The 24326-nt window shown below is 43.2% G+C and overlaps 1 protein-coding gene across 3 annotated transcripts in view; it reads right to left on the bottom strand.

The window, feature by feature from the left end:
* Window positions 1-24326, bottom strand: part of Akap7 (A-kinase anchoring protein 7) — a 126853-nt gene that overhangs the window by 48889 nt on the left and 53638 nt on the right. For all 3 annotated transcript variants that reach the window (XM_041654201.1, XM_041654203.1, XM_041654202.1), the window contains exon 7: window positions 3503-3650. In XM_041654201.1, coding sequence (XP_041510135.1) covers window positions 3503-3650 — 148 coding nt within the window. The remainder of the gene's footprint in view (window positions 1-3502; window positions 3651-24326) is intronic.

Raw genomic sequence — 24326 nt, forward strand, 5'->3', positions numbered from 1 at the left:
GGAAAATGGGTTTCTTACTTTTTCTTCAATTTAAATTTTAGCTGATAACTGAAGTTAGGTTTGCAAGGCGCTCAATGATAAATAGGCATATTATTATGCAAAGCTGTATTTATGAGACAACTAAAATGTATCTTTTCTAACATTGGAGAGCACTGCCTGCACACGAGGAATCCTGCGAAAGAAAGCTGTAAATCTCCTATGGACTATGGATGGGACAGAGTGCAGACTGTTCTTCCCACAGAAAGGCCTTCTAGAAAGAATCTCATAAACTATGCTAAGTGAAGATGCTTAAAAACAAAGACATATAGGAAATAGTCTGACATGCCCACATATTATCTCTGTAAAAGAAGACAAAGACCTTGGCTCTTTTCATGTGACCAAAGATGGTAAGACACAGCACCAGGTGTATTCCTTACAGGACTTGTATTTGCTTAAGTGAACTAGAAAAGTCACCTCATGTTTGCCTGCATTAATAATAAAAATAAAACGTGCTTTGTTTGCATTACTCTGGAGTTCAAATGCTCAACCGTACACAGATCTTTGGCATTTCCTTCCATCCTGGAAGACCGAGCCTCACTGGCCTGGGCGGGACAACAACACATCTGTTCAAATTCCTGTACCATTTACTCCCTGGGAAGGTACAGAGGAGAGGAAGAAGAAACGGCCTCTGGTGGCAGTGGTGCCAGTGGCGGCGGGGGCGATGTACAGTGGACAGGATGAATATCCAGACATGCTCCAGAGCCTCACTGGGAGTGGGGAAGTTAAGCAGATTTGTGGGAGAGGAGAAGGAGCACGGTGATAAAAGTAGCTACATCCAATGTCACTGAGCCCTGCTTGCTACTCCCTGCAGGAAGCGGTAGCACTCTGAAGGACACCGGAACAATGCAGCCACATTTGAAGAGCTAACAAGAAAGTAGAAATCTAAAGTTTTTAATACAACCCCCCCCCCCAATGTTGGCAAGTGTTTCAGCTGCTTTTGTCATGTCTGGATAAGAAGGACGGCACAGGAGGAAGAAAGCTTGCTTTAGCTCACAGTTGGGGCTACAGTCTGTCCACAGCAAGACAGCAGCTTGGACGGGACTGTGGGGATGGGAGGGAGCCTGTTCACATTCTTACAATTCAGGAAACAGAGAGCCTCAAATTCCACCCCTGGTAACCTACCTCCTCTAACTAAGCCCCACCTCCTAAAGGCTGCATAGTCTCCCCAGACAGTGTCATCAGCAGGGGATGAAGTGTTCAAACACACACACACACACACACACACCTCTAAGGGATATTTTATATTCAAATCATAACAATTGGTTCAAATTATGAAGCAAACAAAAACTCTTTGCCAATCAAATACAGCATGAAGGGCTGCCAATTTGTGATTTCTAGCATATACCGTACCAAGTTGGAGGAATATTCAAAGATCTTTAAAACAATAAAATATTCCTAAAACCGAATCCCTGCTTCACAACTTCTAGTCACCAGATTTCCGCATTAATCTCCTTCACCTGAATAATAATAATGGCGTGAGGATGACCAGCTCAGATGTAAACTGGGAAGAGGCTGGCGGTGCTCAGGGCACAAGACCTGAGTTTCTATCTGCAGCACCCACGGGAAAGCCAGGCATGGTGGAGAGTGTTTGCAGCTCCAGGGGGAAATTGTCGGAGCCCACATACCAGCCACTCTAGCCAATCAGTGAGCGCCAGCTTCAGTGAGAAACCCTGCCTCAAAAGAGTAAGGTGGAGAGCAACAGAGGAAGAAACCTAGCCCTGATGTCAGGCCTCCGTGCATGCACATACTCAAAGGAAAAGGAAAAAAAAAAAAACTCATTTATATTAGACTCAATTATAATAAATGACATTACAGACAGGTATCGTTTTAAAATTCATGTTGGCATCACTAAAGGTGACGGGAAAATTAAAGTGTTTGTAATAAGTAAAGAACACTTTAAGGGGGCGGTGGTGGCGCATGCCTTTAATCCCAACACTCAGGAGGCAAAGGCAGGCGGATCTCCATGAGTTCGAGGCCAGTCTGGTCTACAAGAGTTCCAGGACAGCCAGGGCTGTTACACAGAGAAACCCTGCCTCGAAAAACCAAAAATAAATAAATAAAAGTACAAGAATTCAAAATTTGTTGAGACAGAATAAAAGAGTTACTCTGCACCAGGAGTTGATGGGCTGCGCTATGTGGGGCAGATTGGATGAACATTCCCTACAGCAGGGGAAGTCCGTGCACTGCCGACCAAAGACCCGGAAAGCAGAAACCTGCTGGAGCCGGTTGAAGGAGGGCTGGTGAAACAGCGCCCCCTACTGGCAACTGAGCTGATGCGCACGACTAGTTTTATAATGCAAATCTCACAGGATCTTCAGTAAAATCTACATCCCCTAATTTTTCTTAATGGAGCAGGGAAGGGAATGAAGCGCTGTTCCCCCATTCGAGCCTGGTCTAGCAGTTTCACAGGAGACTGGGAGCGCCAGACAAAATCCACACTACACAGAAGGATCTGCATTTCCCCTGTGGGCAAGCGTTTGGACCTCAACAAAACCTGATGGAAGCATGAAAATCCTCCCCAAAACAGGATTGGAGTGTTTCAGAATACAAAAGTCAGACTACATCTGAACCTGCTTGTCCAAATTATCTGCAGTAGGTCAATGATGACTCCCCTAAAGATCTGTAATGAGGATTTCCAAATAAAATTGCCTCTTAAACATTTTTTAAATCTTTCAAAAAGCTTCAGTACATAAGGATTCTTTCAGGATGTAGGTAGGTCCAATACAGGTTTTTTGTATTTTTTTTTTCCCCAGAACTGATGTGGAGAGAAATTACTTTGGCTGAAGAACTTGAAATATTTACACACATTTATCTTCTTGCTTCCATGCTACTTTAAAAGCATATAAATCGGGCTGTCTTCAAGTTCAGTTCTTTGCAATGGTGTCTTGCTGGGATAGTACATTTGGGTCCAACAGAGCAGGCTCTTGTGAAATGCATCCCCCTTCCAGAAGGTGGGAGATGGCCTGACTGGGTAAGATGACATCATTCACGCACAAGCTCAGAGCTATCTGGGTGTGGACCTTTATTTTCTCTCCAAGTATGTTTTCTTTACAGAAGAACAAAAGTCTTGAACATCATAGGCCACGCACATTTCACCTTCCTTTAGTGAAGCTGCCAGAGTCGGGTCACTACCCATGATGGTAGCCAGATACCATAACAGTGCCACTGGGGAGCGTGTGGCCATGTGGCCCTCCCTAAAGAAAGTGCTTTCCTTGTGTTCATAAAATAAAATTAAACTGAAACAAATTTTCAGCCAACATTTCAAGACCTCATTATGATCATGTTTAAAGCATAGAAGTATAGAAGCTGACAGAGGACAATTCTCTACACATTTTCTACTTTGCCACTACAGTAAATGGGAAAAATACAGAATCCTGGAAAGCAACCTGAAATATTTATTTTAAAAAGTGACGTTAAGAAATAAAAACTAAAGATGTTGAACGGTGTTTTCAACGGCACTTACCAACCACAATGGAAGCCTCACAGTGGTAATAACCATTACTTTGCTTTTTCTTCAGCATGGAGCACAGATCTACCCGGTACAGAATTTCTTCTCCAAATCTGTGGTTGATGAATTGTTCATACAATTCGGGCTCTATTTTTTTCACTCCCTTGAAATGACAAAACAAAATTATGTCAATCAATCATCTCGCTGGGGCAGCCAGTTCATATTTCTATCAGTCTCTCAGAACCCGAGATTACATTGTGGATTCAGGACTGCCCCTGGCTCCTGAAAACAGATGCCACAGAATTTCTGACAAGTTGTTTTTAAACTCTCCATGCCTGGGATGGGCTGATTTAGAGCCATCAATTAAGAGTGTAATTGGATGTGGCAGCAATCGGGACCTCATACATCTTTAAGTTTGAGAACTAAGAACGTGTGTGATGATTCGGTCCCCAGAGCGATCGTCTGCAACGACGGAGATGTGAGTGAATGGTTTTAGAATGATGCGTGTCTTGAAATTTCTAGTGAGGATGAAGCTCTAATAACGCTAACTCGTATTATTTGAGCCCTTACGACAAGCCTGATTTGAGCTGGGACAGTGAAGCCAGCAGCTTTTCTGCATCTTCCTCCACCTGCCTTTCCTCATCAATACAGCAGAGGCAGCTGGATGCTGAACTGTAGGAGGGGCTCTGGGAACTACCATAGTCTCTCAGCAGGAAATAAGAGCCCCTCCCCATCATCATGCAGGGTCTGAGACCCCAGCCTGACGCCCAAGACAGTCTACGAGTTTCACTTTTTCACTAGTTTTTACTTTTTAACTAATAAAAATTTCCCCGTTTCATTTGCTAATAAAAATTTATAGAAAATTTTAAGTCAGGTCAGGAAATCGTGCGATTTTTGTTCTGTTTCATTTTTCCTATGCAAATGAAAATGACATTTTGCTTTTCACCTGAATATGGTTTTATCCTCAGTACTTCTTGAAAACCAGTTCCATTATTTCAGCAAGTATGCCAACTCAAAAATAACACACAGATTTGCAAAATGCTTTTGCCTCTGTACTCTACTGTATCATATTATTTACCCAATAGGCTGCTGCCCTTAATATTTAAAACATGCTTGAGTTCTGTGTCTACACGGGCCTCCTGTTCTTAACCGCTCCCCCATACCTACACTAACGGCTCTTCCCAACTCAGTTTGGTGATTCTACTCTACCTGCACAGGCTGAAAGCTTTGGGGATATCCTTGATAAAATCCAATACCCTTAGTTTTGGTGGAACACTCTGTTGATATGTATTAAGTCCATCTGGTTTATGATGTGATTTAACTCCAGACTTTCTCTGGTTAGATTTTTTTTTCCAGTTGACCTATGTAGAGGTTAGAGTCAGGTATTGAAGTTACTATCACTGCGTGTGGCTTTAAAGCTAACAGTGGTTTTCTTTGTTTGTTTGTAAGTAAAATTGGGTGTCCCTATTTCTAAAAAAGTTATTAGTAAATGAAAGCAATTTTATGTCCTAAATGCGTTTTTCTGTGTGTGTATGCATTCATGTGTGTATGTGTTTGCAAGTGCGTGTGTGTGTTTGCATGTGTGTGTGTGCGCACGTGTGTGTGTTTGCATGTGTGTGTGTGCGCACGTGTGTGTGTATGCATGTGTGTGTGTGTGCGCGCACGTGTGTGTGTGTTTGCATGTGTGTGTGCGCACGTGTGTGTGTATGCATGTGTGTGTGTGTATGCATGTGCATGGGTACTTCGGAAGGTGGAAAGGGATGGGCAATGGTTCCTTTGCAGACAACAGCAGAGAAAGACAGCTTAGCACAGATTCTTCAGTACCAGGATCACAATGTCATCACTGAACAACTGTTAGGTTCTCATTTTCATTTTTATAAAGTGTCACTTTATTATTTTGTTTACATTTATTCATTCATTTGGAGGGGCACGCCCTAGTGTACATTTGGAGGTCAGAGGGCAGCTCCGAGGAGTTTGTCTTCTCCTTCCCCATGTGAGTCCGGGAACTGAACTCAAGGTTTTGAAAGCACCTTTAGCCACTGATTCATCTCACTGACCCAAAAGAAATAAGAAAAATATAAAAGTGCCCATAAACTAATTTCCTTGGCTAATCAATTTTACAAGTGACAAGCAGCAATTATTTTGCAAAAATTATTCACAGCTGACTTCTGATATACATTCTAAGGTGTTGGGTTTTATTAACAAATAACATGTAATTAATTCCATAACTCATAACTTACACAGAAAGTACAGTTCAAAATGCATGATGCCTTGGGAGAGCTTGAAGCTCTACCTCTATCAAAATAAAAAATTTAATAAAGAATCTAGAAAGAGATGAGAATATGCTTAATCTTTATATATATATATATATATATATATATATGAATATTAGCATAATCTTTGCTCTCCAGAGACTGTATTGGGTGGCCTCTCTTTTCTAATAAACACGGAATTCATCTCGCCATCTAGCTAAAGAAAATGATGTTTTTCTTTTATAATAAATGGACTGGTCTGTGCCATATAAGAAGACCCCAACTCAAAAAACTAAATAAGTAAGGAAAGGAAAGTCATCATTCTGAGGAAATTGGTGACTATATCAAAATCAGGCATCACTCAAGGTAAGGCTAAGAAGGATCCTATTTTTGTAAGGAACCTATAGGATTTCCAAAATAGCCTCAGAGGCACCATTCAAGGCTGCAGCTTCAAGTTGAAGTGACAGGGGTGATGTCATTTTATGCAGGCTCAGGACCGCCCCTCCCCAAGACGCCCTGATGTCTAAGGTAGAAGACGTGTGAACATGTCAGGAAAGTTCGAAGAAAAGCCTCAAATTGCTAATCCAGGAAAACGCAGCCTATGACAAAAATCTGAGTGGAGACTGCTTCAAATGCAGAAAGTCTCTATGAGGCTATCTCTAACAATTCCATGCAAAGGGTGCTGTCAACTTGGTGCTTTAAGTGGGCTAGATGATAGTCTAACATTTCATGTTAAGGGTATTTTCCTAGAAATTAACAGAGACAGTGTATGTTTTAAGGACTTCAGATATGCAATTGTGCTCAGTATAAGCACCACATTGGTTATGCACTATAACACTGAAAGGAATAATTGAAGTTAAATACAGATGTTTTGAGGTAGATATGACCAACATGCATTGTTTACATGTATGAAGTTGTCAAAATAAAAAAAATATTCTATTAAAAGTACATGCCGGATATTATATTTTGAAGCAGTTACCTAGTGGAAATAGATATCAAACCAAAAATTTTCAAGGCTATCTTAATTATCAGAGATGACTCAAGTTTGCTTCCCTTTACCTCCTTTGAGCCACAGTTGGAGACGATCAGTGATGGTCAAAGCCATTGGTTGGCCTTTGGTGCAGCCTGCCATGAAGCTGTGAGCCATTTCACTGGATTGCAGCTTGGCACCCAAACAGCCACCTCCTCAGAGATGCCGAGAGAGCCTGGCAAATGCATTTAGAATTATCTGATGGCTGAATCTGAAGATAAATAATGGAGATTATTTACTCTGGAAGCACGTACAACATCATTTACATCAACTCAATGATATGCATAATTTAAATGTGCCACAGGGTGTTCAGACTCAGATTACCGAGCGTCTAGATCTATCTTTAATGCAGTTAGGGACGTGGAATGTGAAAATTCACATTAGCTCACAATCTGTGACAAAGTGACTGTGTTCAGAACAACGAAACAGTCACTTTCTTAAGAAGGTTAAGAGATTGTTTGTAACAGATGGTAACTTCTTATTGTTCTTTGTTATAATAATCACAATTTACGCAAACAGTCTGCGATAAAACAAAGGAGGGCTTTGTCCTACTGACAACAAGCTTAACCTTCAGGGTCTCTGCTATGTTTTTCAACAGTTTATTCCTGGATAAAATGAGCTTTCATAGAAATACATGTGACAATTAAAAAAATTCCTGTTAAGATGACACAAACCAAAACTAAAAATGTAAATTAAGAGGTCAAATGAAACTAGTCTAATCCTTTGGCATCGGCTGGTTAAAAGGCAACCATAGCAGCTATACTTCTACTTATCAGAAGTGGGAGAAGAAGGCTGGATTGATAAATATATATATATATATATATATATATATATATATATATATGTCAAATGGCTTTGACCATCACTGATCGTCTCCAACTGTGGCTCAAAGGAGGTAAAGGGAAGCAAACTTGAGTCATCTCTGATAATTAAGATAGCCTTGAAAATTTTTGGTTATATATATATATATGGTATATCACTCCAAATTATAAAGACATTGAAACTGCCATAAGGATTTGAAGAAAACCTCAGTTTAAAATTCCCCATCACCCCACCCCTCTTACTATAGCTACAGTTTCTGATGTTTACCCCCTCTGCACCTTGAGAGGAACCACTTGCTCGTCTCTGGTACCTCCTCAACTTCTTCCATTCAGAACATCCGAGCAAGCTCAGGTTCACCCTGGCTTGTGACTGCCATGAGAAGACATGTGTCTTCATGGCCCCAGTTACTGGCTCAGGACCAGTGAGGGAATTCTGGATCCAGCAAACACAACCATCCTTGGGCAAAAACGGCCTTGATGTCTTTTCTTCCTGTCGCTCTGGGTCAGGCAATGTAGTTAGTCCTCCACCGACCATTCCCATTTCCTGCTTGACCAAGGCCCTGACATCCTGCCTACTAGTACCTGTCAATAAATTTACAAGTGGAAGCAGAAGGAGTGATGAAAACAGACAAAATGCTGCTGCTTTATTATTTTAGATCAATCTGCAAACAATGGTGCCTCCCGTCACCTAGCAGTAGTAGAAAATACGAACTCAAAAAGTAGCCTTTGACATGGGTAGGGAGAGTACTCCCCACCTATTTATTCCCCTCCCCCACCCATCAACACTTGAGGCAAAGGGGCGAGCTGTCCCCATTACTCATCTGTCAATGGCAGCGTGGGCGGCAGAGAGATTCTCCCCTCACCAAAGCCTGAGAAGGCGAGTGGGAAAGCTGTCCCATTATTCACCTGTCAGGAGGGGGCATGAATGGAGGAGAGACCCCCACCCTCAGATGGCAGAGCTGGCCCTAAGGTCATAAGAGCAGGGGAGCTATCCCTGTCTTTCCTCAGTTGCTGTACTCAGAAGAGAGGCCCCTCCACCTAGACTGGGCTACACAGTAGAGCTGGCCCTGAAGGTGTAGGTGTGGGAGAGCTCACCCTGAGGGTGTGAAGGGGGCAGAATTGGCCCCAGCCATTATACATGGCTGCAAGGGGTGAACTAGCCAGGATATTGTGGAGAGCTCACCCTCATGGTGAATACAGGGGAGAGCTGGCAGGCTCACCCGCATCTACCTAGGCCCAGAGCCAGGGTTATGTGTCGGCCCAGCCCAGCAGCCACCCCATCTGTGATCTGCTAGAACACAGGTTTCGGGGGGAGGTACAATCCTGTGGACGCAGCACTATAGGATCTCCCCAAAACATGGCAACAACAGGATGTCCAGGAAGAGTCCCAGTGAGGGCCCAGTGTTGACAGTGCAGTAGAGACCAGCGGTCTTGAACCAAACCAATGACTCTTCAAGATGAACACCTGCATGTAAAGATGTATAGATAAAGGGATTTGCTTTGTGACTCATTGTGTCACACTGCAGCTTCTGGATGAGATTTTCCTTTTTTTTCTTTTTTCCTTTTATATCTTAAATTTTATTGGGGGTGGGAGGCGTTGCGGGGCACAGGGCAGATGCAAGGGGACAGGAGATGGGGGGATTGTGATGCACGATGCGAAAGACACACAAAAAAGAAAGTTTAAAACTACATAACAAACAAACAAAGAAAAAGTAGCCTTTGAAATTAGAACAATTATTATCCCCGATAAGGAAGCTACATCACAGAGAACTAGTCACTTACGAGGGACACACAGAGCCAGCCATCAGGACAAGTAAAAAACACAGACAAACTAAAAAGAACAGAATGATGCCTGAGCTCTATGCTATTCATTCAAGACATTAAAAATCCTAAGACTGTTAATCATTCTTGAGAAACAGCTGTATGCAATCAAGACAATGACAAAATTAGTTTGGGAGCCTCTAGTATTCTAAAGTGGCAGCCTTTAATATGCTGCATTGATATTAGTAGATCAAGTGATAACTATATGCACGCAGTAAGGATTCTCACTCACTATAAATAGGAACAAGAGAGTGAAAGAATTTCTAGGGGCTGGTGAGATAGATCAGCGCTTAAGACCACTTGCTCCTTCTTCCAGAGAACCTAGCTTGGTTCCCAGCACCCATGTTGATGACTCCTGACCTCTAGTAAGTACCATTCCAAGGGATTTGTCTCCCTTTTCTGGCTGCTGTGGACAGTCACATACATTCGCATTTATTCACATGGACACACACATGCACACACGCATGTACACACATGTAAGTAAAAATTATAAAAATACATATTTTTAAAAGAACTCAGATGTTGTTTAAGCATAGAAAAGATATGCAAATGATCGAGTCCCTTAAGAGAACCCCTTTCTTGTTGTAAATATCCAAATAAGTAAAATGCCAGCAGAGATTGCCAGAGTTCAGAGTAATGGTTTCTTGAACACATAATAGTTCTCAATTGCTTACTTAATTTTAAGCCTGAGTATTTACATAGTTGGGGTTCTTCAGGCATGCCTTCTCCACGATCCCTCTATTTACCAACTTGCTTTTAGTACTCCTGCTTGTCTGACCTCAGCTCTTTAAGGAAAGAAACACAGACCACCTCCACCTATACAATATCACACATTCAGGAAGTAACGGCAGAAACAGCTGCTTAGAGGTAGTGTCTTGACCCACTACTGGCATCTCCTGTTCTCTGTCCTAACACCCTGAGAGGAGCCCAGTGCTCCTCGGCGGCATCCAGTGGCAAGGAAAACAGTCCCTGAGGGAAGGTTATACAAATCCTAATGGGAAAAGCCACTACAAAATCACTAGGAAAAAATCACCATGCTTCCTGGTCCCAGCATCGATCAGAAGGGAGGTGCTTGGCTGTCACTCACATTTATAGTGACTGAGGCTCTTTTATATGGGCCTGGCCATGTTAGTCACGGGGTTAACAGGTCACTGGGGTGCACATTCTCACCATTGCAGGCATGACACAATCCATGACCAAACACTAAAGTGCCCTCATCTCCTGCACATTTTCTTCTCATGCATGCTTATGCTTCATCCTCTTCGCTGATCTCAGTTTCCCCTACCAAGACAGACCATATGCTATGGGACAGATGCCTGGGGATTATGCTTTCACATGGCTTTGTAAACCAAAAAACAAAGCAGATGCCCTATAATGTAGGCATCCAAGAACAACTGCCATAGGACAGCTGGAATCTCCACTTCCCAGGATGAACGTCCAGCTGTTTTCTTGGGTTGGAGCAGCCCTGTGGTCGCCTGGATGGACGCATGCTGCAGCCTCTTCCCTACTGTAATATTGAGTTGGAAGTGTCACCTAGGCCTGCCAAGCTCTTGGACTCCAACGCCCAGCCTGCCAAGTGCTGACTTTGCCCACAGAGTATTTAGGCTTGTGGGGAGTGGGAGGGCACATGGTTTGGGGTTTGCACGTGCACTCCCTCTGTCTTCCCCTTGCCATGCTCCTGGCCACCCAGGAGCCATTTATTAAACACGGGCATTTAATTTAGTCTAATCTGGTTTAATTGGAGTTCTTTGTGTCGGCAGAGCAGCTCATATTAAGATTTTTCTTAACACCTACCTCATATTTGTCTCCCTAAGGCTTTGCTTGCTCTTTGGTGCGTGTTCTGGAGTGACCAACTTACCCATTCATTTCTAAATGCTAAAAATAATATGCCTCCATCAAAAGTCCTCAGCATGGATGCTCTGTAGACTTATAACCTGATCTAATGTGTCCCTCTTCCAGTATGATAGCATTCCCTGCTAATCTGCTTTCCAACATTTCCACCATTAACTTAAAAAATGTCCAGGACCTGAACAGGTAAGTGATCTACAGAAGACTAGAAATAGGTAATGCAAAAAATCCCAACACATCATATTTATCTGGTACTGTGACAGTGGCCTACATATTGCAATATGGCTATATGGTGACAAAATGCATTCTGTATTTTTAGGTCAGAAGTTCAGAGTACAGAACCATTCATTCAAATTAGATTCCTATAGACAGAAACCATAGCACAGGCCTAACTTTAGCAGACACAGTTTAAATGAGAGGGGAGTATCCAGAGTGCACACAGAAAGCAGTGCACTCTGACAAATAATTCAAATGCATCTACAGACATCACTCTTGATACCTTGTAATTACGCAAGAAAGATCAGAAACAAATGGCAGCACATCCTGTTCTGTGTACTCAGTGCTCTCTCCCCCCTCTTCCCCTCTTAGCAACTATCAGTTTCCCAGACTCGCACCCATCACCATTCCTCTCCTCCCCCACCACTCCCTTCATCAGCATCCGTCTCAGCAGAACGTCTTACTTCAGCTAAAGCATCCTGCTCCAGTTCTGCAGGAGAATTCTCTCTGTGCATTTAGGTCAGAAGCCCCAGTCTGGCAGAGGAAGGGCTCCAGCAGCCTAGCTCTCCAAGATCTGGCTGACAACTGTTGGTGTGCAGATACTGCCTGTCCTAAGAGCCAGGAGCCAAAGCACTTGATGCATTGGGCTTTATGATCACATTTGGTTGGAAATATCCCCTAAATAGCACAGTAAACAAAATGAAGTTTGGTATGGGGAGGGAACAGTAGTTAAATATGGAACAGCCATTAAACATCAAATTCAGCTGGGAGGAGAGAAGGCAGTTTATGTTCTGGCCATCGGCCTGAGGACAGTGTGAAAATTACATTATGTTCAGGTCTTCAACATGGTGTCATAGATTTTACCACCAGTTAAAAATGCGGTCATCAGGTTGGTTTCAAGAACAAAACTAGGACCCTGGTAGCCAAGAGTTGTTATCTAGTGCCAGGATTACAGCTGTGCCAGGCCAGGCCTTCTTACACAGTGATGGGGACCTAACTCGGGCCCTCACACTTGCACAAGCATGTGACTAAGCTACCTCCCCAGGATCTATTGTTCTGTTTTTATGGCATCACTTTTCATGAGAAAAAGACTCCAGTGAATCATGACAATAAATTGGCTCATATATTTAGGAACGGAAGTATAATGCCAAGGTAAACTAATTATACTTCCATGTTTCAACCTTCATTTCTGCTCCTATCAGGAGGGGGCTCTCAAGAAAAGCAGTGTTTCTTTCATTGTGTGGATAATTATAATTAACAGCAGTTGGTTGACTGATGAGGCCGCCCAACACTCCAGTGATAAACTGACTACCACACCAATAACTTCAGCTGCTTGGCTTACATGGGACTTCTATTAGCTTTCTGGCCATAGGTGCTCTTCTTTCTCCACCTACCATTCACTTACTGTAGAGGCTTGCCAGTTCCCTACAAGATTTTAAGAATCCATTTTGTCTTTTATCCTTGATTAGGAAAATGGAATTAACTCCCAGATGATGCTCATCCCAAAATCCCTGAAATGGCTTTTCATGGGGGGAAAAAAAAAATGTTTCCTGTCACGCATGGTAAAATTTGAAGCAGAACATTTAAATTTTAAAAAGTTAAAGCAAGCATAGGCAATTCTAATTAGCGTGAATACTTGGCTATTATATCTTTGTAATGCAAGTTCTAAAATTCTATTTTAGAAATTAGATTTAAACTAGAACTGTCTATGGTTTCAAATATTACTGACCAAATCGTTCAGAAACACCATCTCAGCGAAGCCTAACCTACCGTCACTCTTGCCTCCCAGACTAAGCAGGCGTCCTGCCTTAAACTGACACCCTGAGCGGTAGCACTCTGGGGATGCTTGGGTTTGAAGCATTCCTCTGCTCTGTGACACGTGACACAATAGAGGACCCTTCAGTAAAGCAGTAGCCATGCACAGAGAATCCTGAGGGGCCACAGGCTGCTAACCCACAGTTGGGAAGGTGACTCCAGAGGGACACCAGGGAGGCACAGGAGCTCCAGGCACAAGAAGTTCAAAGCACATTTAGACTCTTGACCCAAAGCATTGTGGACATCACCAGCAGCGTGGCCTCAGAGGGATGCTGTTGGTGAACATGAGCTGGAGATGCCAGAGCAAACTCCAAGCCAGAGAATGCTGGGCTAGCTGATCCCCCAGCACAAATGCACCCTGCTCACTGCCTTACTTCCTCTTGCAGGACCTGGCCAGCAAGTTTCTCTGGCATTTATCCCTATGGACACAGCTCTCTGCTATTCTATGATGTCTGAGTTCAGAGACTTACAGAAAGTCTCAGCCTATTAGGAAAAATCTAAAACTAATCACTGCCAAAGGCTCACTGAATCATGGCAAAATTCTGGGAAAAAAAATACTTTTTGACATTGATTTCTTCCCTAATGCTGTGCATGCCCTTTGCTGCAGTGAGCGCACGTTTTGTGGCATGAAGCCTCCTCCCTTCAGGACTGCATGGAAACTATGCTGGACTCTAGAATTCATGGTAACTAATTTCTCCTAAAATTTGGATTTATACTAACTTCCATCCCCAGTTGCATTATGTCTGTGCTTGAATTGTTTTTCCAGTTGGGTTAGGCTCTCCTCGGGCTCAGTGGCCAGTCAGTCTAACCTAATGGTAAATTCCAGACCAATGAGAGACTCTGTCTCAAGGGAGGTGAATGGCATTTCTAAAGATAACACCCAAGCCTATACTCTGGCCTCCTCGTGCACGTACACAAATGTGCATGCTCCCCCCACATACACACATAAACACACATGCACACAAGTGATAGTGGTGTCAGTGAGAATGGCCCCCATAGGCTCATATATGCTTGCTCCCAAGTTGGTGTAACTATTTGAGAAACAGAAGGAGGTGTGGCCTTGTTCGAAGAGTTATATCCCTGGGGAAAGGCAGGCTCTGAGGTTTCAAAAGCTGGCACTATTCCCAGCTACCTCTTCTCTCTGCCTTGTGCTTGTAGATCAAGATATAAGCTTTCAGCTACTACCTCGACACCGTGATTCACCATGCTTGCTTCGTGCCTGCTGCTACGCTCCCCTCTGTGACAGTCATGGGCTCTTCTTCTGCAACTGTAAGCCAAATGAAACCACAGAAACTGAGCTGCCCTGTTTAACAGAACTGCATGCACACACATGCACACATAAACACCATACTTTTTAAATTCTTAAATGACATTCTACCAAACACTAGAGCTATAAAATGATCAGAGAAAACAGGACTTGATGGTCAAACAGATTTGAGGAATAATTTGAAAATGACTTTATAGTTGCTCAAAATATTCCCTGCAAGGTGAGCCATCAAGCTCTGTGAACTCACGAAACAACACGAGATTTGCTTGGGACAATAAAACATGACCAGGAATGACGCAGTTAGAGGTTTAAGAATCGTTCAGAGGTTAAGAATCCTTCAATTCTCTTCTTTCTGCACAAGACAACAACAAAGCCCCAGCTGAAGGGAGCTCAGTGGAGGTGCTATGTAAAGACAAAGAGCAGAGCCATCTTAACCATGACATGTGCTAACGAACCTGTTGTAAACACGTGACAGTCAATAAATGGCTAACTGGCAAGCTCCTAAGAGTCGATTTACTTTATTTAACACATCATTGTTGACATCTGCTCTGTCACATAATTCTTCAAAACCAGAAGACATCCTGAGGGAAATTTCCAGAAAAATGCTATGAAAACACTTGTTTTACATCTCCACTCCACTCTGAAGATTTAATATTAGATTAATTGTGTTATTTCTCTCTAATCTAATCAGGACCAACAAGGAGTCAGTCATAATCCTAGTACTGATTAGCCAATTCTTAGACTCTTTCCTTAAAATAACTTAGCTTTCCGTCTACCATCCCCCATGCTTCTGTGGCGATCAGGCTATGCCCTGCTCTAACTTACTCCACATTGTGTGAAACACTGGTTTTCAAGTTATATCACGCCCAGGGCAACTTCATTTGACAAGCAGCACTTTTTAGACACCAACAAACACCCACCCAGTACCACCCATGAGACATTCACTGACATACGACATAGTCCACATAGTCCAAAAGTAAGAAGCCATCACCCACAGCTCAGTAGATTGAGACCGTATGAGCAAATGGACATATTAAAACCATATCAGAAAAATAGAAGAGAAATTTGAAAGATTCAGCTCGAGTGACCCAAGCAGGTCCCACTGTGGGTGGGAGACCTTGTGCAAAAAACAGAACATGTCATGCGAAGGGAGATGGGGTGTGAAGTTTTATTAAAATGGGATCTAGAGGAGAGGAAGGGAGAGAAAGAGAGAGGAGGAAGGGAAGAGGAAGAAAGGGAGGAGAGAGACAGAGAGCAGTCTCTTCAGAACACTGGCAAGGAGAGAGAAAAACCTTGCCTGGAAAGGAAGTGAGTAATTGAGGGTGGGCGGAGCTTGTCTCTTAAAGGGACAGGCTACTGTCTGGGTTCATCTTGCCAGGTGACAGGGAAGGCCAGCATTATCCTAACAGAATTTATCAAACATCAGACCCTCACCTAGACTCCATGAAAAGATCTAAGGCTGAGAAGTCATGTGACCACCTGGGGTGTGTCAAGGGACTGACTGGCAAAGAGCTTCCAACTGTCCTCCAGGCTACAACTCAGTTCAACCCCACTACTGACGCTGTTGCTCATCCCACCCATTCTCCCATTCTGCCCTTCATCTCTGTTGCCTCCCCAGTCCTACATCTCACCTTTGCAGTTCAACACGATTCTGACACCCAGCTCCAGCATGACTTTACACTCTGGCTAAGTTTTCAACAATTCAATTGGGTTCATCAACCTAATCACTAAGGAGACCTGTATCTGCCTCTATATCAGCTCCCTGCTTCTCTCCCCCTAGATACTGGCCATTATTTTTGTTTGTTTGTTTGGGTTTTTTGTTTTGTCTTGTTTTGTTTTTTTGAGACAGGGTTTCTCTGTAGCTTTGGAGCCTATCCTAGAACTAGCTCTTGTAGACCAGGCTGGCCTCAAACTCACAGAGATCCACCTGCCTCTGCCTCCCAAGTACTGGGAATAAAGGTATGCACCACCACCACCTGGCAGCCATTCAGTTTTTTATTAAACCAATCCTAGTGACAAATATTTACAGTGTATAAAACATTATTCTACAATATACAGATAGAATTTGATATGTGTGAATTAAGTGTTAATATCAGTAATTAAGATTGGACTTGAAAGACCTCTGGAGCGGGGAGACTCTCACTCAAGTCTCGGGATAGCACGACCCACCAGGAACTCATGAGAGACCGTCCTTGCTGCAATCACACGAGGTTTATTGACAGGACAGGAACCAGTGCATTGGGGCCAAAACTCATTTCCCACACAGGGGTAGAGAGTTCGACCCCAAGTATCTGGGAGAAGGGATAGTCGAGGGAAAAAACCACAACCCAATAATCCAAAGGGGGTACGGAGGGCGTCAATGGAAAATTCCGAAAATACCAGGGATAATCACAAGGGGGTAACTCCCTGTTTCTCAAGATTATTCTCAACTTTATCTTCAGCTAGTTCCTAAAACAGAGTCACTGAACCGGCTAACCTAGATTTTTGGCTTTTCTCTTCCTGCTTAGATTTTTGGCTCTACTTTTTCTGCTAGAGGGGTCTGGATTTACCCAGGTCTTTCATACTAAAACCCAGTTTCCAACAACTAGCTGACAAGGGAAATTGAGATCATGTGACAAACTGTATCCAATGAAACCTGCAAAGCCTGTGAATTTATTGCTATTCAGTGAATTTTGACGTTGTCAACAGTTTCATGATTCCTAAAGATGTACAGAGAGGTTTAAAATTTGCCTTCTGGTAGGTTTACTTTTTCACATACCACTTACAATCATTAGACATGTATATGGAAACAAACACAGCAGCCCAATGTGTAAAACTGCATTAGAAACACAAGTGAAGAGAACACAGCAGTGCACTTGGTGCCAAGTCAGTGACATTCTGACACAGGGCATGCAGAGCACGTCATGAGAAATCATGATTCCACATGGCATTGGACTTCATTGGATGTTTAGAGTTAAACAGTCATCAAGATTTGTTTTTAACCTACTTAGTGATGTAAAAATGGCTCAAAAACAACTAAGAATGGTACATAAGTAAGCCATTAGCATTGGCTTCAAGGATTCAGAGTCTTGAGGAGTTTGTCTGGAGTGGATGCTTACAGGAAAGCTTAACAAAGTTAATCTGTAGACCACGAAAAAAGAAAAAAAAGAAAAGAACAAAGTGGGCTATTCTATCTATCTTGTTTCATGGACAGTTATCAGACAGTTTATGTCTGGTCTTTCAGGAACTGGGTGGAGCTGTAGCTGTGTTGTCTCTCAGTTTTCTGATGGAGAACTTACTCCTCCTCTACTACAGATGTGGGAAGCTTACCCATCCTGTTCCCCATATCAGAAAATCTACCCTCCCGACCAGACCACTGTGAGTCCTGCAGCTGTGGCTGGAGGGGCTTCCTCCCTTTCTGGAGGTGATGATGGCTCTAGGAGGCTTCTGGGCTCCTCCCACACTCTTCACGCCTTCTTCCTCTGCAGTAGGAATTTGTAGTGACCCTCATCTTCTACCATCAGGGTTGCTTCCCCACTCAAAAGAGGCTTCACACACAGATCCTGCTGGTCCTCACTGCTTCTCAGCAGACATGCACGTGATTTGGAATCTATACTAATTCTCCACCTCTTAGTTTCAGTAAGAATGCAGTGTATAGGGGCTGGAGAGATGGCTCAGTGGTTAAGAGCATTGCCTGCTCTTCCAAAGGTCCTGAGTTCAATTCCCAGCAACCACATGGTGGCTCACAACCATCTGTAATGAGGTTTGGTGCCCTCTTCTGGCCTGCAGACACACACACAGACAGAATATTGTATACATATTAAATAAATAAATAAAAATAAAAAAAAAAGAATGCAGTGTATACAGTGGCCAAGGCAGCATACGCCTATAACTCCAACACTACAAAGGTAGAAATGGGAGGTCCTTACAAGTTCGAAGCCAGCCTGATCTACACAGTGAGTTCTCAGCCAGCCAGGAATACCAAAGAGATTCTGTGTTGTTGTGTTTGCTACTTCCCCATGGTCCCCATTGTTATGTGTGTTGTCGGGAGGTTTCTAAATCACCTCTACCTTCTAGAACTTGAAGGCATTTCCTTGTCTCCTTCTATATATACAAGGAAGCCAGCTGGAGGTTCAAACCAAAACAAAAACCATTCTCTATAAAATGAAATCAGACCATTTGCAAAAATGCTTACCAAGTAGATATTTCAGAATTAGAGCAAAGACTCACTTTCCCCTATGACTAAACACAGAAAAGACAATGTGATTTTTCTGGGGCTATATGACAGAGATAAAACAAGATAATTCATGCTCCTTCAAATTTATTATGAAATTTTCCCTCAAAGAGTAGTAGTTTTGGTGTCTTATTTATAAACGGTTATGGACAGCCACCACTGGGCGGGGCTGAAGCTTGGTTGGAGTGCTTTCCTAGCATACACAAGGCCCTGAGTTCTAGCCCTGACACCACAGCTCAGGAAGGCTGGTAGAAACCTATAGTCCCAACCCTCAGGGCCATGGCAAAATGCTCAGAAGTTCAAGATCATCCTCAGCTCTGTGAAAAGCTGAGCAGGCTGCATAACCCTGCCAGAAACATATCACACACACACACACACACACACACACACACACACACACACGAACAGCAATCAAATCACACCAGGAAAACTACAAAATTTTGAGAAAATGTGCAATCAGATAGACCAATAACATGGAAAGATACAAAAATATGATGGGTCATGAAGGCGTAAGTCATAAACAATGCCACGCCAGTTTGGAATTATGATTAATAGGGTGGTATTTATTTAAAGGGGAAAAAACTTACAGATCACTGTCAGCCCTCTGCGCAACCAGGAAGTGAGTCTAGTCGCCAGCGGAGCAGGAAGTGAAGAGAGAGAGGAGAGGGAAGTGGCCGCTTTTTTAAAGGGAGAGAGACCACGCCCCAATGGGCTGGTATCTCAGCGGCGATAGGCTGGAGGAGTGGGAGGACCTCCCGTAACAGGGTCAGAAAGGGTGGAAGGAGAAGCAAGATGGTGTCAGTGGATGCAGCGAGGGAGGCATGGAGAGGAAGTGTCTGGTTCAGCCAGTATGCTACACAACATTTTTATTCTGATCCTGGCTCAGTATTGACTGGGGTTTCTCCATCCACTTTCGCTCATCTACACTCTTCTGCTGCTCACTGGCAGGGAAACCACGGCTGCCCCACATCTTCACTGCGCTCCTCCCGATCATGACCCCCATGTGCCTCACCCGTTCCTGTGCACAGAGCCACCACGGGAAGGCTGTTTCTTTCATGCTTTCATTCTAATGTCAGACACTCTCTGATTCTGTGAAAAGCTGCGGCAGGAAGGTGCTGTAATTAGTTTTTAGGGCAAAGACCCATGGGCTGTAATTAATAGACAAGTAATGTTGAAGACCCGAGAGCTTTCTTCAATGTGGTCACAGGGAAAGAGGAACAGATAAAGGCATCCGCCAATCCAAGGGTTTTTTGGAGTACTGACATGTGCTTTAGTTTTAAATAAATAAAGCATTTGGGGCAGGAGGTAAGGGGTATGCATAATCAAGCAGTCTTCGTCAAAGTTACTGTCCCAGCTCAAGTTCTACAAAATGGTCCTTACTATTTGAGGGGACAAGGTAGTTGTCCCTGAGATGTTTACTTCTGCCACTTGTGGGTGAGGGCCTGGCAGTCATGGAGGCCATGAAGGCTCTGTAAAAATTAATGGTGACTTGAGAGAAAATATTAATTTACCTCTGTGCCCTTAGACACAGCAAAGGAGACAGGCCGACTCGCAAGGAGGGTCAGATTTCAGGCCTTCTGCTTTAGATAGAGTGTGGAGCTAAAGAGGAATCCGTGCTTTTTAGTCAAACATCTGGTACATACCTTCCTCAGTACCAGTTAAATATGCCAAACCTGCATTAGAGTAAATGCTATATTAGTAAATTAGAAAAGCCATAAATCCAGGGACTTTGGAGCTCAGAAAAGAAGGTGTGTTTAAAAACAATGGATCCATGCAGGAGGAGATCATATTTATGCCTCAAGGAATCCAGATGTGCACTGAGACCCTCCCTGTGTGATTGAAAGTGATCTTCTTCTGCCACCAAGTGTTAGCATACACGTCTAACCCTACAGGTTTCCCAGTTTAATTCACAGAAGCAGGAGGTCATTTATGAGAGATTTAAATCCAACAGGACTCATTATGAAAAGCACAGAGATACACATACTACAGTCTAAGCATGTCAGACAGCAGCGGGGAAAACACAACACCCTGCACTTACGAGGTCACAGAGTAATTTACTCAGATTTTCTGAGGCCAAATTTGTTTGATTTTTTTTTAATTACACAGCACAGTGACCATCAGAATAGTTCATTTTAATAGTATCAATATACCCGGTACAATATCGTGAAATAAAAAATAAGCAAAACTCACATGTACACTGAATAAATTTCTCCTCTTGTTAGTAAAGTATGCAATTTCCAGGGAAAGCCTTAGGCTTCCCAGATCTGTCCTTCACCTCACTCAGCTCTGTTGGTGCAGGGGAATCTCCACACCAAGAGATTCAAGGGAGAGTTTCTGTATTTCCAAACTTCCAAACCTAACACACAGAACTTCCGGCTCCCCATTTGGTGTTGGTGACTTTTAGTGCATGCAACCTATAAACACGTATCCTTCTGGGAACGGACCCCAGAGCCCAAGGGACTTCTCTACCCCACACTGACCACCACTGAGAATCTTCATGGGAGCTCTTGAGGGGCACTCCTGGAGCACCCTGGAGCACTCCCAGAGCACTCGGGGCCAGCACCAGGCTCTGCCCATGATCTTAATGAGATATTTAACTTCCTAAATATATTGTTACAGCTCCAACTTTGAATTTTTCTTTTAGTTTAACATGGATAATAGTTTTTTGGGTTATTAAAGATGCTGGTGACTAGATGAAAGGAGGAAACACTAACCTCTATGACTGCATCTCCTCTGGTCAGCAGCAGGTGGACTGTCTGTCCATCCTGTGGTCTTAGATGCTTGCCTGTGCTGATCTACAACTGTTCTCTGCCTAGTGCATGGCTTTTTTAAAAAACCAATAGTCACCAGTCCCAACAATAACACTACTAGTATCTTGGGAGTGTTTCTATATCACACCCAAAATTACTTGCAGATGTCCTCCTAGAATGTCAAGTGAAATATAAAGGATAGGCGGTGAGATGACTCAGGGCCACTTGCTGCCAAACCTGATGACCTGAGTTTGATACCTGGAACCCACAAGGTAGAAGGAGGTGATGGACTCCTATAAATTGTCCTCCAATCTCCATATATGTGCACCATGATGTTTGTGTACTTACATGTATATATAATATATATAAGCATAATAAAAACAATTTTAAATAACACCTTATTAGGTTTCTCCTAGACACTAAATAAGCACCCTCCCAAGTCATAGAAAGATTCAGGGCCTCAGAAGCCAGAGGCTTCCCATCACTCCTGACTTGCCATGGGCATCTGACATGCTGATCACCACTTCTTACTAAATTCAGCTCACCAAGGCGACCTTTCACTGGACCCCAGCAAAATCCTAACCACCTGAGTAAAAATCCCTGATATGTCAAGGAAAGTTCACTCCATCCTAGAGATAGCAACATCAGCTCTATTCAGAAACCTTTCTGAAAAACCACTGGCTAAAAGAACATCGGAATCTCAACCTTTACCTCTGAAATGCATTAAAAGACACATTAAGTGTTGTGCAAAGCAACTGCCCAAACTATGGTACCCACTGTAATGAATAAAGGCTCTTTGCTTTTATATGTGAGTGTGAACCCCATGGTGTTTTGGGGGGCACCCAGAAATCTGGGCAAAACAGCTAGGTAAGGTTACATAGTTCAATCAGGAAACTCAGGTAAGACCTGGAGTTTGAGGCCAGCCTGGGCTACACATTTGTGCAAAGATGAACAAAGTTTCATTACCTTCATTCTATAGCATTATATATATTGAACTGTTTATAGTATGCAATTACTTTACAATTAAAATAACTTTTAAAATAAAAAATAATAAAGTACTTGAATTGCATGGTATCCCACATGCAAGTAGGAAAGGCAACTATTACCTGCTTCTCCCTCTTTTACTTTCTCTTCTGCCTACATAAATAAAGCCAAGGAGAGTTCAGTTTAGATTCTACTTGATTGGATTACAGGACACCTCAGAAGCTGCTGACGTCATCCCATTGCTGCATAGGAAGGAGTTTCCAGAAAAAAGTAGCATGCAAGTCAGCATGGAATAGATGGGATGTATAGACGGACACCAGAGAGACAATCAGAAGTCTCACCTTTTGTGTAAGTTTTCAGTTCTCTGCGGTCAACCACAGTTTAAAAGTATTAAATAGAAAATATGAAGAAGAGCTTCCCTGGTGGTATAGACCTGTAATTCTAATACCTGGGAGGTTAGAGGAGGAGGGCCATGAATTCAAAGCCAACCTGGGCAACTTAGTGTGAGGAAAGGGAGGGCTGGCACTAGAGCTGAGGGGAGAGGGAAGACAAATATTCCAGAGAGATAAAGCACGAGTCTTTTTGCTGTGCACCCTTCAGAGCAGCAAAAGACCCTGTGCTACCCTGCCCGACCCAGGATGGGAATCATCCCTTTGCCAGCGCAGCCACATTGCATACAGGACCCTCCCAATAGCCACTCAGTAACCACATCAGCTATCAGACCACAAGGACCCTCCAGTTAGCAGATGGTAACCACATCAGCTATCAGACCACAGGACCCTCCAGTTAGCCACTGGTAACCACATCAGCTATCAGACCACAAGGACCCTCCAGTTAGCCACTGGTAACCACATCAACTATCAGACCACAGGACCCTCCTGTTAGCCACTCGGTAACCACATCAGCTTTCAGGCCAGACAGCACAGTGCTCACATTTAATTCATACCTTTACATAATAATGGCCCCAAAGTGCACAGTAATGCTGGCATTTGCTAGGCCAAAGATAAGCCATAGTACACTTATCATTTAAGTGAATAAACACACATATGGGGAAACAACATATAGCGTGATTAATATTATCTGTGGCTTCAGGCATTTACTGGGGATCTTGTTATATCTCCTGGGTGGAGAAGACAGAGTCTATTGTGATTTTTTTTTAGATAGATTTAATAAAAATCTTTCAATAGATTAAATCTTCTAATCTCTACAGAATGCAATTTGATTTCAAGTCTGTATACCATTCCAGCAGGAACTTTCCACTTTGATTACCAATTCAGACTTAAGCAGCCAGTCCCTGGCATGCAACAGATACCAAATAAATATTTATGGAATCATAATCTGTAACAGATGCTCCTCATATATAGAAATGAATGTGAGTGAATGGAAGTTGGCTGGTGGGCAGGACGGACAGGAGACTGGGAATGAGACAGGTTCTTAGTCACAGAGTGGGACTGTGACCTCCCTGAAGGCAGGTAAGCCTTCTGAGGCTCAAGTGCCTGTCCTCTAGTGAGAGGAACTCAGTTCTGTGCAGCGAGGTGCCCAGAAAGCACACAAGAACAGTCTGGAAGGTGAAATCGAGATCCTGGAACATTTCCGCATCCCTTTGGTAAGTGTCACTGGGTGCTCCCGTCGTAAACTAATATTGTCAAGGCAAAATAACATTGTGAAATAGGGGAATTACCTTCACCACTGATTTGCCACTCTGGGACTAAATGGGAAGCCACTTGGGAGAAGGCAATCCATTGCAAGCAAAACGAGAGAGACAACAAGTGAAGAAGTGAACGGTCAGTCTACAAGCTCTGCAGGCTTCAAACACTGTCAC

This window comes from Microtus oregoni, unplaced genomic scaffold, assembly GCF_018167655.1.
Source record: "Microtus oregoni isolate MIOR12 unplaced genomic scaffold, Mior012 000006F_ref0000085, whole genome shotgun sequence".
In the NCBI taxonomy this organism is placed as follows: Eukaryota; Metazoa; Chordata; class Mammalia; order Rodentia; family Cricetidae; genus Microtus; species Microtus oregoni.